General features: G+C 38.8%; 1 protein-coding gene across 1 annotated transcript in view; it reads left to right on the forward strand.

The window, feature by feature from the left end:
* The window catches only part of KCNH8 (potassium voltage-gated channel subfamily H member 8), a 368,898-nt gene that overhangs the window by 144,809 nt on the left and 210,684 nt on the right, over positions 1–13,405 (forward strand). The window contains exon 3 of the mRNA XM_032408779.1: positions 10,801–10,932. Within this exon, the coding sequence (XP_032264670.1) occupies positions 10,801–10,932 (132 nt within the window). The remainder of the gene's footprint in view (positions 1–10,800; positions 10,933–13,405) is intronic.

Consider the following 13,405-nt stretch of genomic DNA (forward strand, 5'->3'; position numbering starts at 1 on the left):
AGAACGTGCATCGTGTATCTCTGACTACAGGATAGTAATTGGCTAACGGCCCCAGCTGCTGTGCTCTGAAACCATTTCATTGTGTTGGCCAAGAGGCCAAGCTTTCTACGGGCAGCTTCCAGCCAATGACTGAGTGAAGCAGAGGTGCTAAACAGTTCTGTTCCTGGGAGATATGGACCAGCCCTGATGGTCGTCTTGGCTGGGTGCCCTGATGACCTTGGTGAACTTTCTTTACAACTGCACTGCAGTCTAAGACACTGTTATCCAATTTTTCTTCCTTCCCTCTCTCCTTTGCTTGACCTGAGACCAGCATTATGGTTGTCTCATCATTGCTTCTAAGAGGACCTGCAATGGCACACATACAGTCATTAATATTCAAAAGCAATATTAAGTAGCATTTCCATGAATAATTCCCTTAGGAATTATTTAATTCTTTAATCCCCCTTTTGTTGTTGTTGTTCTTATAGCATTTAAAACCTTCTAATAAACTATACAATTATTTATAGTTTATTGTTTTTCTCTCCTAAAAGTAGAATATAAGTTCTCTTGGGGCGTAGGACAGAGATCTATTCTGTTCTGTTTACTGATGTATCCAAACACATAAAACAGTTCCCAGCCATAGAGGGCACTCAATAAATATTTGAATGAAGGACTAACTTTATTTCCAATCGCTTGCAATGTAATCTCCAAATATTTTATTTTGGGTTCTAAACTAAGTAATCCTAGAGTCCCAGACCCCCTTGCCCATGCTGGATTCTTATGGGCATTATGATTATTATTGGGACCAACAATTATTCCCATTGCCCTGCAAAGACCATAGATTCCTCCAACGAAAGCCTTGTGCAATCAGAGTTAACCTGATCCTTTAATTCTCATTTAAGGCAAGTTCTTTTTCACTGAGCAACAGCAAGTTTGAAGAAAGCTTAAATTGCTTTTCTTAAAGTCAAGTATCAAGGGGGCAAGTTTGCTTCAGTGTCTCGTTCTCAGAAGGAAGTGGCTTACAAGTAGCAATCACGAAGCCAAGCCCGTTGGATCAGACATTTTTCTGCTCACTAACAGTTGTCCATCACATTTGGTCTTCTTTCCCCCAGAGGATCATTAAAATAGAGAGCCATGGCTCAGAGTTGATTGGGACTCAGTGCTCTTTGTTTTTTCCAGTCTTAGAAGAGATGAATCCAGGAAATGTCACTGTGTGTCCTACCTACCTAGAGTTGCCACGGTACAGAGATTATCATTTCTGAAGGTTCCTAAGAAAGCAAGAAACAAAAACATTGGGAAGATGTGTCAGACAAATGCTTTGTGAATGAGGTCAGAATATGGTGCTAATACATTAACGACTTAGGTTACTACCCTTAAAAACTGTAATCAGGAAGCTTTTATGAGTACATTCCCTTTATCTCAACATGGGGGCTGAAAGCAGCACCAGTGGTGGTTTTCAGATCCCAGTGTCTCATTGAATACTGAAGCAACTTTAAGAGCCACATGTATCTTAATGAAGGATGTATTCCAATCTGACACTAAAGTAGCTGAATCTTGTTTCAAAGAGTAGGGCCTGCCTGACTTAGTTGGTGGAGTGTGTGATTCTTGAGATCTCCAGGTTGTAAGTTCGAGCCCCATGATGGGTGTAGAAATTACTGAAAAAAAATAAAATCTTAAGAAAAAAGAGAGAGATAGGTTCTACTCTTATTCCTGGTTGAGAGAAATTTGTTGATTATCTTAAGGCTTTATTTCATTTTTTTCTCTTACACTATGGCATTTAAGAAAGCATATGTGTCATTATGTCTTATAAAATGGGGAGAAAAATTAAATGACAGTGAAATTCAATTCCTGAAACACTGTTTATAGAACAAGATTATTCCCAGAATACTGTAGTAAAGCAAGATTAGAAAATCAAACTCAGACTTGTGTTTAAATTCTGCTCTGTGGCACTTAATAGCTGTGTGACCCTGAAGAAAATACTGCATATATCAATGTCTCCATTTGTAAAATGTGGTTCAGTTTGGTAAAATATTGGTCAGGTTGATCAATGAGACGTTTAGATATAAGACATGTAAAGCATGTGGCATAATGTCTAACACATAATGGAAACTTAAGTGACAGCTATCACTAGGTTCTTGCTGTGTGCATTATATTGTTTATCATCAGGACCCCTTTACCTCTATTTCTCATTGGACAGTACCCAATTGTCCTGGCTCCTCCTCTAAACCTATCCCAGCTGGATTTGTGTTTAACCATATGTGGAAAATCCTTTCAATTTTAGGTAATAATTATCTCTGTTTACCATCAGAAGCAGTTTGGTTTTCTTAAAGCAAGTAATAGCTCTACTGGTCAATAATATATCAATGATTTGTTGAACAAGGATGGTGCCACTATTGACAAAAACACATCTTGGGGAAACTTTTTTGGATCTCAAGTTCCCAAGCTCCTCTTTTTCCTAATGATTAGAGATTTCTTAAAATGGGCTATACATACTCCTGGGAGAGGAATAAGATTTTTATTTAAGGAGAAAAGGAACTTGGAACAAAATGGAAAGAAGAAAAAAAAAAGTTGGCACATTCAAATCAGTTAAGCATCGCTTGATTTGATATCTATCCTTCCTTCCTTCTTCTCTCTCTCTCTCATCTTTGGGATATCTGTTAAAACTTAAATCATTGGAATACGTAAAAAGTGATCTCCCTAGAAATATGATCTCATCACTCTTACAGCCCTGTCTTGAACTTCTTGTCATTTCTTACCTCAAATCTCTAGAGTTGCCAGAATCCCACTATATATTTCTTCATGCTTATTCTAGAAAAACTGAAAATAAGGATCCTGAGAAGAAAGGAAAAAAAAAGAAACTATAATTCCACAAGCCACCACTATTAATATTTTGTGTGTGTTCTGCCAGTCTTTTTTTTCCTACATAGAAACAAATTTAAAACACATTGCTTTTATGAGATCCTCCTTTTTCATTAAATATTGAAACAAAAGGTATCTTTAGCCACTGCCCAGCTCAGGGGGGTCTCCAGCTGGTTCTGTTCATCTCTTCCCAACTCCACTCTACCCTCTGCTGTTTCACAGGTGTCAGGGTCCTAGTGCCCTTTACTTTGGGTCACTAAGATCCTGGGGCATGTGGAGGAAAAGTGTTCACTCAAGGCAAATCCAATGGGGACAGAACAAAGACCTGAAACTCCACTGCACTGTAGATGGATGGCCCTTGGAAGGGTTCCCTGCAGATAAGGTGCAGATTTCACCTGATATTTCACCAAAGAATCGTTGCTTTCATCCCTTAGTATACAAACGCCAAGAAGAGCTGGTGAGACTGCTGTAGGGCTTGTCCCCCACACAGTTCTAGGTACTTCAAGGGACTTCCCCCTCCTTTTTAATATGACCCTTCCTTTAGGTCACCTCTTCACACTACCAATCTCATTCCTGTTTTTTTTTTCCCTAGTCCCTTGAAAATAGACCTTCCATATTGGTAAAGACTTTGGAAGTTATGCTAATACTTTAAGCAAGCAATGAAAAGCCATTGAGTGTTTTTATTCAATACCCTATATTTTCACAGCTTATTGGAAGCAGCATGGGAAGAAACCTAAAAGCAGGAAGAACACTTTTGAAGAGTGGGTGAGAGATGATTAAGGCCAGAAGAAGTCAGTAGTAGCAAATGTGGTAAAGAGGAAGGGTAGCTAAGGGTTCCATGATAGACTCAGTTGGTACTCCCATTACTGCTCCCCTCCTTCTGCTACAGTTACAAGTGTCCCATCACCCATTACCATCAGGGGTAGCCTTGCGTACTCATCTGCAGTCCCTTTCCCACCCCTGCCTCAATATATAACCCCTGGACTAATTTCTAAAAACTGCCAAACTCATCACTACATCATTGATAAGTAGCACTGAGGCAATGGTTGTTGGGAACAAGACTCATCAGACTTAGTGTGAAATATGAAGAGCATCTGAAAATGTTTAGGTCGCATGATATTGATCCTCTTAATACTTAAGATATTATATTACTGTAGTAATAATTTCAAAGACTAAATGTTACACATATTTATCATAAAAAATCCAATCAAAATCCTGCTTGATAGAAGAAACATGAGGATATGCAAAGTGTCCGTATCCCCCTTTCTGCTACTGAATTACACTGGGAAATGCAACTTGAATCTCATCACAACAGCAGAGTCATTAAAGAGAAAGGAAGAGCTCAAAATTCAATTTACTTTTATATCTGACCTCCTTAGATTAAGTTATTAAACCTTGAACTCATATTGGAAACCTTATTAGTTTTTGCTTATTGCCAAATTTAACCTTTTGGGGATGGGTAGAAAGCATATAAGTCTTCTCACAATTATAAATAATAGCAAGTCAAATTCTCAAATACCCTTGTTTCCCAATGAAGAAAAAGGAAGTACCAAAGTGGACACATGGGACATTCCACCAGATTTAAGCTCTGTGTAATTATTTATGCAATTCCAAAAATACATTTTACCATATAGGGTATAAACCCTGTTTTCTCCCCATGAATTGTATTTATCCACGGAAGTCGAAGGTGTTATTAACTTAAATCCTGGCAGAGTCTCATCTGTTTTAGCACTTACTAACCCACATGGTAATTACTACTGCTATACACAGAAGGACTTAAAATTGACACAGGATTTCTGCCCTCTAACCTGTTTTAAGAATCCTTCATCTCTGGATTTGAGAGTGAGGGATATGCTGCCTCCCATTTTAACCTTATGAGAGATTCATCGCACCAGGCTTGAAATACTGTTGACTGGAAGATGTTGCATGATCATCATTGTGCCCGTGGGTAAGAGAGGAAGAGGCCAGCCTTGGGGAATAGCTTTGAATGATTATAGTCATGCAAGGATGGAGATTTTGTCAGAGAGCCAGGGCAGAGGGCCTGGTAGAGAGATTCAGGAAAGCAGGGAAGGGATGGGTAATAAGTGAGCACATTAATTGTGAAGGGTCTTGCCTACCTGCTATCCTCTTTTTCTGGATGAAGCAAGTGTGATATGGTTTGCTTTCTAATTTTAGAGGTGGCCAAAGCCATATTTGTAAGGCAGTTTTGTGGATAAATCTGAAGGAGCAGTTGAAAGAAGAAAGGAAGAAGGGAAGGGAGGGAGGAAAGAAATAAGCCTGTATCTCCCTTGAACTGTTTCCCTCATACAGGCCTACCTCCTTTTACTGTGCTTTACTTTATTGTGCTTCACAGATAATTGTGTTTTTTAGAAATCAAAGGTTTGTAGCAATCCTGCCTAGAGCAACTCTATTGTGCCATTTTTCTAACATTTGTTCACTTTGTGTCTGTGTGTCACATTTTGGCAGTTCTCCCAATATTTCAGACTTTTTCATTATTATCATATTCGTTCTGGTGATCGATGATCAGTGATTTTTGATATTACTACTGTAATTGTTTTGGGGCACCACCAACACTGCCCATATAAGATGGCAAATTTAAATCAATGTGTGTGTTCTGACTCCTCCACCTACTGGCCATTCCCTGTCTCTCTCTCTCATTCCTTGGGCCCCTCTATTCCCTGAGACAAAACGATATTGTAATTAGGTCAATTAACAACCCTACAGTGGCCTCTAAGTATTCACATGAAAGGAAGAGTTGCATTTCTCTCACTTTAAGTCAAAAGCTAGAAATGGTTAAGCTTGGTGAAGAAGGATGTTGAAAGTCAAAATAGGCCAAAAACTAGCCCTCTTGGGCCAAACAGCCAAGTGGTGAATGCAAGGAAGTTCTGGAAGAAAATTAAAAGTGCTACTCCAGTGAACACACGAGTACTAAGAAATTGAAACAGCCTCATTGCTGTTAAGGAGAAAGTCTGAGTGGTCTGGATAGAAGATTAAACCAACCAAACATTCCCTTAAGCACAGCCTCCTATTGGAAGAAGTTGCCATCTAGGATTTTCATAGCTGGAGAGGAGAAGTTAATGGCTGGCTTCAGAGCTTCTAAGAACAGGCTGACTCTCTCGTTAGGGTTAATGCAGGTGGTGACTTTAAGTTGAAGCTAATACTCATTGACCATTCCAGACAAAATCCCAGGACCCTTAAGAATCATGCTAGATCTACTCCACCTGTGCTCTATACATGGAACAACAAAGTCTGGATGACAGCACATCTGTTTACAACATGGTTTACTGAATATTTTAATTTTAAACCCACTGTTGAGACTTACAGAAAAAGGATTCCTTTCAAAATATTACTGCTCATTAATAATGCAGCTGGCCATCCCAGAGCTCTGATAGAGATGTACAATGAGATTAATGTTGTTTTCATGCCTGCTATCACAACATCCATTCTGCAGCCCATGGATCAAGGAGTAATTTTGACTTTCAAGTCTTATTATTTAAGAAACACATTTTGGGGGTGCTTGGTGCCTCAGTCGGTTAAGTGTCCAAAGCTTGATTTCTGCTCAAATCATGATTGCAGGATCCTGAGATAGAGCCCTGTGTCAGGCTCTGCACTCAGCAGGGAGTCTCCTGGAGATTCTCTCCCTCTCCCTGCTCACACACACACACACACACACACACACACACACACTCTCTCTCTCTCATATATAAAGAAATCTTAAAAAAAAAAAAAAAAGAAAGAAAGAAACACCTTTTGTAAGGTTGTAGCTGCCATAGATAGTGATTCCTCTGATGCAGCTGGGAAAAGTGAATTGAAAACCTTCCAGAAAGAATTCACCATTCTAGATGCCATTAAGAGGGAAGGGGTTATGGGAAGAGATCAAAATATCAACATTAACAGGAGTTTGGAAGAAGTTGATTCCAACCCTCATGGACGACTGTGAAGGGTTCAAGACTTCAGTGGAGGAAGTCACTGAAGATGGGTGGAAATAGCAAGAGAACTAGAATTAGAAGTGGAGCCTGAAGATGGGACTGAGTTGCTGTGATCTCATGATCAAAATTTAATGGATAAAGAGTTGATTCTTATGGACAAGCAAAGAAAAGTGGTTTTTGAGATGGCATCTTCTCCTGGTGAAGATGCTTTGAAGACTGTTGAAATAACAACAAAGGATTTAGAGTATCACATAGACTTAGTTGCTAAAACAGCAGGAGGGTTTGAGAGGATTGATACCAATTTTGAAAGAAGTTCTATGGGTAAAATGCTATCAAACAGCACCGCATGCTGCAGAGAAATCACTCGTGAAAGGAAGAGTCAATTGACGTGGCAAATCTCATTGTTGTCTTATTTTAAGAAATTGCCACTGCCACCACAACCTTCAACGACCACCCACCTTTGATCACTCAGCAGCCATCAACATTGAGGCAAGACCTTCCACTAGCAAGAAAGATTACAAGTCATTGAGACCTCAGATGATGGTTAGCATTTTTTTTAAAGAAATTATTTTTAATTAAGGCATGTACATTGTATTTTTAGACACAATGCTATTACACACTTAACAGACTACTGTATAGTGTAAACATAACTTTCATATGCACTGGAAACCAAAAATCGTCATTTAACCCAAGGCACCTGGGTGGGTCAGTCGGTTGGGCAGCCAACTCTTGGTTTCTGCTCAGGTCATGGTCTCAGGGTCCTGGGAACGAGCCTCGCATCAGGCTCCGATCTCAGTGGGGGGAGTCTGCTTCAGGATTCTGTCTCTCTCTCTGCTCCCCTCACTCTTTCTCTTTGTCTCTAAAATAAATAAATAAATTTTTTTAAATTACTTTAACCCACTTTATTGCGATATTTACTTCATTCGGGTCGTCTGGAACCAAACCCACATTATCTCCAAGGTATGCCTCTACACATTTTTTTGTCATATGTGCAGTGGGAAGGCAGACATCAGCCTAGTGCCGGCCAAATCATTACAAAATTTGAATTTAGAGAGACCCATGTTAATGAACGTTTACAGAATTCATAAAATGTCAAAGGTTACATCTTATTGTAACTTTTTTTTTTAAGATTTTATTTATTTATTTGACAGAGAGAGACACAGCGAGAGAGGGAACACAAGCAGGGGGAGTGGGAGAGGGAGCAGCAGGGGGAGTGGGAGAGGGAGATGCAGGGGGAGTGGGAGAGGGAGAAGCAGGCTTCCCGTGGAGCAGGAGCCCGATACGGGGCTCGATCCCAGGACCCTGGGATCATGACCTGAGCTGGAGGCAGATGCTTAATGCCTGAGCCACCCAGGCGCCCCCATCTCATTGTAACTTAAAAGACAAACCTCAAAGTGATCTTTCGACTTCCCAGAACACGACGTGAAATGACTGCTGTGTGATTAGAGGTACTGTCAGGCGGGCAGCGCTTTCCTTGGCTGTATCTCACCTGATATGCTTTTGCCTCTCTCTAAAATTCTCTGGTCCACCTGTTCAAAGGCTCTGTGGAGACAATAATGATGCTTGTCTGAGTGCCTAGATAAAATGGATTTTCAGGAAAATTAATAGCTTCTGTTCTGATTTGGGTGATGTTTTTGCAAGATAATTAACAGAGAGATGCTTTAAAGTGTGATCCACAATATCAGATTCATACTGTTTTCCATGTCCCCACTATTACTATGTCTAGGGTCTGATTGATAGCTTGCCCTGATGGGTCTTTTTGTTCCTACCATAGCTACAGAATTAGTGAAAACATCTCTCACTTTGAAATGGTGGCCATAGAAAAAATTAGAATTAAGAGCCATTCTGGGATGATGGGGATAGTAGTGTTTGGCCAGGGATATAGCTCATTTAGAAGGTTTCCCCGTTAGTCATAGACAATAGAGTTGATTTATTGTCTCATGGTTTTTGAGTTGCTCTATCTACTACTGGACTGATGGATATGAGAATATTACAATTAAGGGAACCAAGTTAATTGGAGGGGAGAAGTTAATTGAATCCCCCATGGTCTCGGGCTAGTTAATGTTGGAGCTCTGGTTAGATCCCAGGTCTCCTGGAGCCTGGTGATGGGATATTGAAATGGAATTGCTGTGGCATGGACATTTAGGAAGATGAATGAAAGGAAACCATAGATCTGCATCAAGAGAACACGGAGGAATTCATGATGCTGAAGCTATTAGGAGGATGTACAGATCAGGTACATATTCCATGCATTCTTTATATAGTAGAAGCTCATTATACACACGTTTATTGTATGTGTATCCAACCACACTTTTCAAAAAGTACAACAGCAGCTAAAATAAAATGTGATTTTTATGTCAGATGGCCTCTATATCAACTCCTTCATCTGGTGCTTAAGTAAGGAAAAAAACCTGGTAGATTCCAAGGTTGGATGGATACGTCAGCTGTTTCGGAAATTGTGAGATCTAATACAGTATACACAAAACAACTTAAAATAGCAAGGGTATTTCTGACTGTTATTTTTGTTTTATACCCAACTTTGAAATCAACTCCCAAATAAGGTGGAAATTCACAGTATTAGGGTTTTCCCCCCATCAAAAAAAATGTAGGAAAAATATATGTGAATAGATTAATAGTTTTGTTTTTAAGCAATAACTTTTTTGCCGTTTTCAATTTTTTTTTTTTTTGCTCAGGAATGCTTTTTAGTAGGAAATCTAATATAAGAATTTTAATATATTCTTAAAATATATATTTTAATATATATAAAAACATTTCAAAATATGAGCCTTAGGTTTGAACCAGAAGCTACTAATGGTATTTCTCAAGGTTCTTTTGCTCAAAAAATAGAATTGAACTTGATTATCGCTTCTTAAAATATGTTCTTGAGGGATGCCTGGGTGGCTCAGTCGGCTAAGCGTCTGCCTTGGGCTCAGGTCATGATCCCGGGGTCCTGGGATTGAGCCCTGCATCAAGCTCTGCATCGGGCTCTTTGCTCAGCAGGGAACCTACTTCTCCCTCTGCCTGCCATTCCCCCTGCTTGTGCTCTCTCTCTCTGTCTCTGTCTCTCTGACAAATAAATAAAATCTTATAAGAATATATGTTCTTAAAGTAAAACATATATACAGAAAAAAAGACATGCATAAGTGTAGAGTTTGATGAGTTTTCAAAAATTGAACACTCCTATGTAATTAGCATAAAGGTCATAAAGCAAACTTGACCAGGATCCCAGAATTCCCCAACCTGTGTCCCCTTCGAATCACAATCTCCCAAACCACCAACCTGACTTTTAACACTGTAGGTGAGTTTTGCCTGTTTTGTACTTAATGTAAATGCATTCTACTCATTTGTGACTGGCTACTCTTGCTCAATATTATATTAGTGATACTCATCCATCTGATTGTCAATTATTGCAGAATGCTCATTCACAGTGCTGCTTGGTGTTGTATTGTGGGAATGTATCTTAATACCGCTGTACAGTTTTTAAAGTATATATGTACTAATTTGCAACCAGCCACCAATGTAGGAGAGTTCAAATGATGATGCATTTTCCCCAAAACTTGGTATTTTCTATCTTTTTTTTTACTTTAGCCATCTGGTGGGCAATCATTGATTTTTAAATTGACTAAATAAACCTCCAGCAAACTCTTACCAAACAAAGGTCTTTATTTAGCAACTCATGTGTGCCGGGGGTGGGAAGGGGCAATGTTTCATAAAGTGGAATGCTTCAACAGCAACAAGTTCAAAAAAGAAATACAGTTTGAATTACATAAGCAGAAATATCTCAGCACAGACAAGTGTTTTTGTTTAAAATACAGCCTTATTTTCAAAGAAAGCATTTCATTTGGGAATGAAGAGATATGCATATGGGCTAGGTATTTATGGAATCTGAAAACTGACATTTTTAAGATTTTGGAGGGGAGGTGTGGGATAGAAGAAAACAGTAAGGACTTTATTAACTGCACCACTAATGATTGAGATTTTCATAGAAAAAACATGAGGCAGTGGTTGATTTGTATTTTTATTACTGTTGCAGGGTCTCCATTTTGGTGCCTATTGGATGTTGTTCCTATAAAGAATGAGAAAGGAGATGTGGTACTTTTTCTGGCCTCATTCAAAGATATAACAGATACAAAAGTGAAGATTACTCCAGAAGATAAAAAAGAAGGTTGGTACTGTTTTCAGAAAACATTGACAGATGGAGTAACATTTTGAAATTGTTTACTCAAAAACTCTGGGAGGGAAAAAAAAAGCTGTCTTTTAAAACAGCAACTGATAAATATTCATAACTGTTAGCAGTCGGTATTTGGTGCCTATTCCAAGATCACAAAGACATTACATGAATTTACATTCTCATCTTGGTAATAAAGACTCATTTGACAGGAACCAGAAGTTCATATTCCTATGCAAATAGGATGAGGAAGGAAAATGGTTTACTAGAATATGAAGTCACACCACCTTGCTTTATTAGGGAAAAAAAATGAGTCAATAGCAATATAGTGAACTTAAAATGATGTGATTAAAAGTGTATCTCTTGGTTTCATTTAAAGTGCAATAGCTCAAAACTTAGAAGTGAAAATTTCATGTGCAAAATTAAGAATCAAGTTTAGTGGTTGCTAGAGTGGACTGTCGCAAACAAATATGTATCTGTATCTTATAGTATACAACAGTGTAATAATTTGTTTTAAGGCACAGATAAGCTTTTCGATGATCTTTAAAGCATTCTAAGACTATGTTGCTTTCCTTTTACCTTCTGTCTATACTTATGAAGAAATTCCTTGCAATTCATGCAAAGTGACAAAAATTGACACTGAAAAAATGTTGATATTGTTTCATTTAAACAGGAGTAGGATTAGATACTTTGGTGACCAGAGAAAAAGCAATCGTCATTGCAGGGATGTCCTACGTAGTAAATTCTTTATGAGAACCAGCTATTTGGCATTTCAATGGTTATGTCTTTTTAAGAATGAACTCTTTTACTCCAGCTCTTTTAAAACATGTATGGGAGTGTTTTAATACATGATATCTCTTGAAATGACAACTCAAAGGGAGAACTATCATGGTGTGGTGCCCCCACCCACAATTCCATCATTTAAAATGTTTGCAAATACACGACTATTTTCCTGTGTGTTTGCATGACTGTATAGTGAAGCATATTTTACATACATAAGGAAAGAACAGTCTTACAATGAAAGTTACTTGGATATTAGAGTAAGTGTAATACCTGTCCAGCAAGAGGAAAGAAAATGTGGGAGTCAGTGTGCACAGTTTTTGTCTTTAGTATTTTTTTCTTTTGGTATTATAGGAATACAGAAGATAAGTATGAACTGTATTTGCTCACAGCACTTATGACACCACATGTGTGGGTTTTCTCCATACCAAGAACCAGTTCTACAACTTTCTGGACACCAGCTGGGGGTCCTGTCATTTAATTCAGCTCTGACACTGCTCAGAGTTAGTGTCCGACTCCACAGGTTTATGGGCTCATTCCCACAAGACTGCCCTCACTCCAGATGCCAGTCACAAACACTGGGTGCCTGGGGGAGCTGTACACTTCTGTCCAACTTGGCGATAAAGTTGGGGGCTCCTCCAATCCCCCTTTTCAGATTTGATAATTTCCTAGAACAGCTCACAGCACTCAGGGAAACACTTTACTTCTGTTGTTACAAAGGATACAACTCAGCAACAGCGCAATGGAAAAGATGAGTAGGGCAAGGCATGGGGAGGAGCGATGTGGAGCTGCCACGCTCTCTCTGGGTGTGCCAAACTCCCAGGACCTCGGTGTGTTTACCAACTCAGAAGCTCTCCAAAGCTTGCTGTTCAGGAGTTTTTACGGAGGCTTCATTATGTAGGCATGATTGATCCCATCATTGGCCATTGGTGATTAACTCAGTCTCCAGCCCCTCTCCTCTCCCAGAAGGTTAGGGATGGGGTGAAAGTTCCAACTCTCTGATCTTGCCTGGGTATTTCACCACTGAAGCTATCTAGGGACCACCAGCCAGCAATCATTCATTATTGTATAAAAGACACTCATCATCTCAGAAATTCCAAGAGTTTTATAGTGTTGTTTGCCAGGAACAGGAGATAAAGACCAAATATATATTTTTTTATTATACCACAGTAAGGATTATTTTTGAATAAAATCACTATTCATATATTAAATGTATATGTGTATATTATGTGCACTCACATTTATGTGTAGATAGATAGAAATATAAAACTAAAAAGAAATATATGACTACTTTTTTTTTTTTTTTTTGCTTCAAAGGTAGCAATTTAATCAACCTGATTTGCTTTGAAAATGAGAATCATGTGTAATGGTTTTATAAAATTTAACTCATCACCTTTGTCTTAGGTCTGTTATGTCTGCAGATAGGGAGAAATCCCTGTCTTCGAAGACTGAAAATTGGTAAAAGGAGCAAAATACACTTACTCATTTGGGGTTTGAAAGAGCTCAATTAAAACACTCCTTTACTCCACCCAAGTGCTGGACCAACTCATAAGGAAATAAGAATAAAGCAGATAGGAGACCTCCATATCACCTTTCTTTCTGATAAAACTGATAACAGAGGGTCTGACATATATCTACAGCAAGTGAGCTTCCCCTTTGTGAGCTCCAGATTTAGGTAAAGTTACCCCTC

This window comes from Phoca vitulina, unplaced genomic scaffold, assembly GCF_004348235.1.
Source record: "Phoca vitulina isolate PV1807 unplaced genomic scaffold, GSC_HSeal_1.0 scaffold10, whole genome shotgun sequence".
Lineage (NCBI taxonomy): Eukaryota > Metazoa > Chordata > Mammalia > Carnivora > Phocidae > Phoca > Phoca vitulina.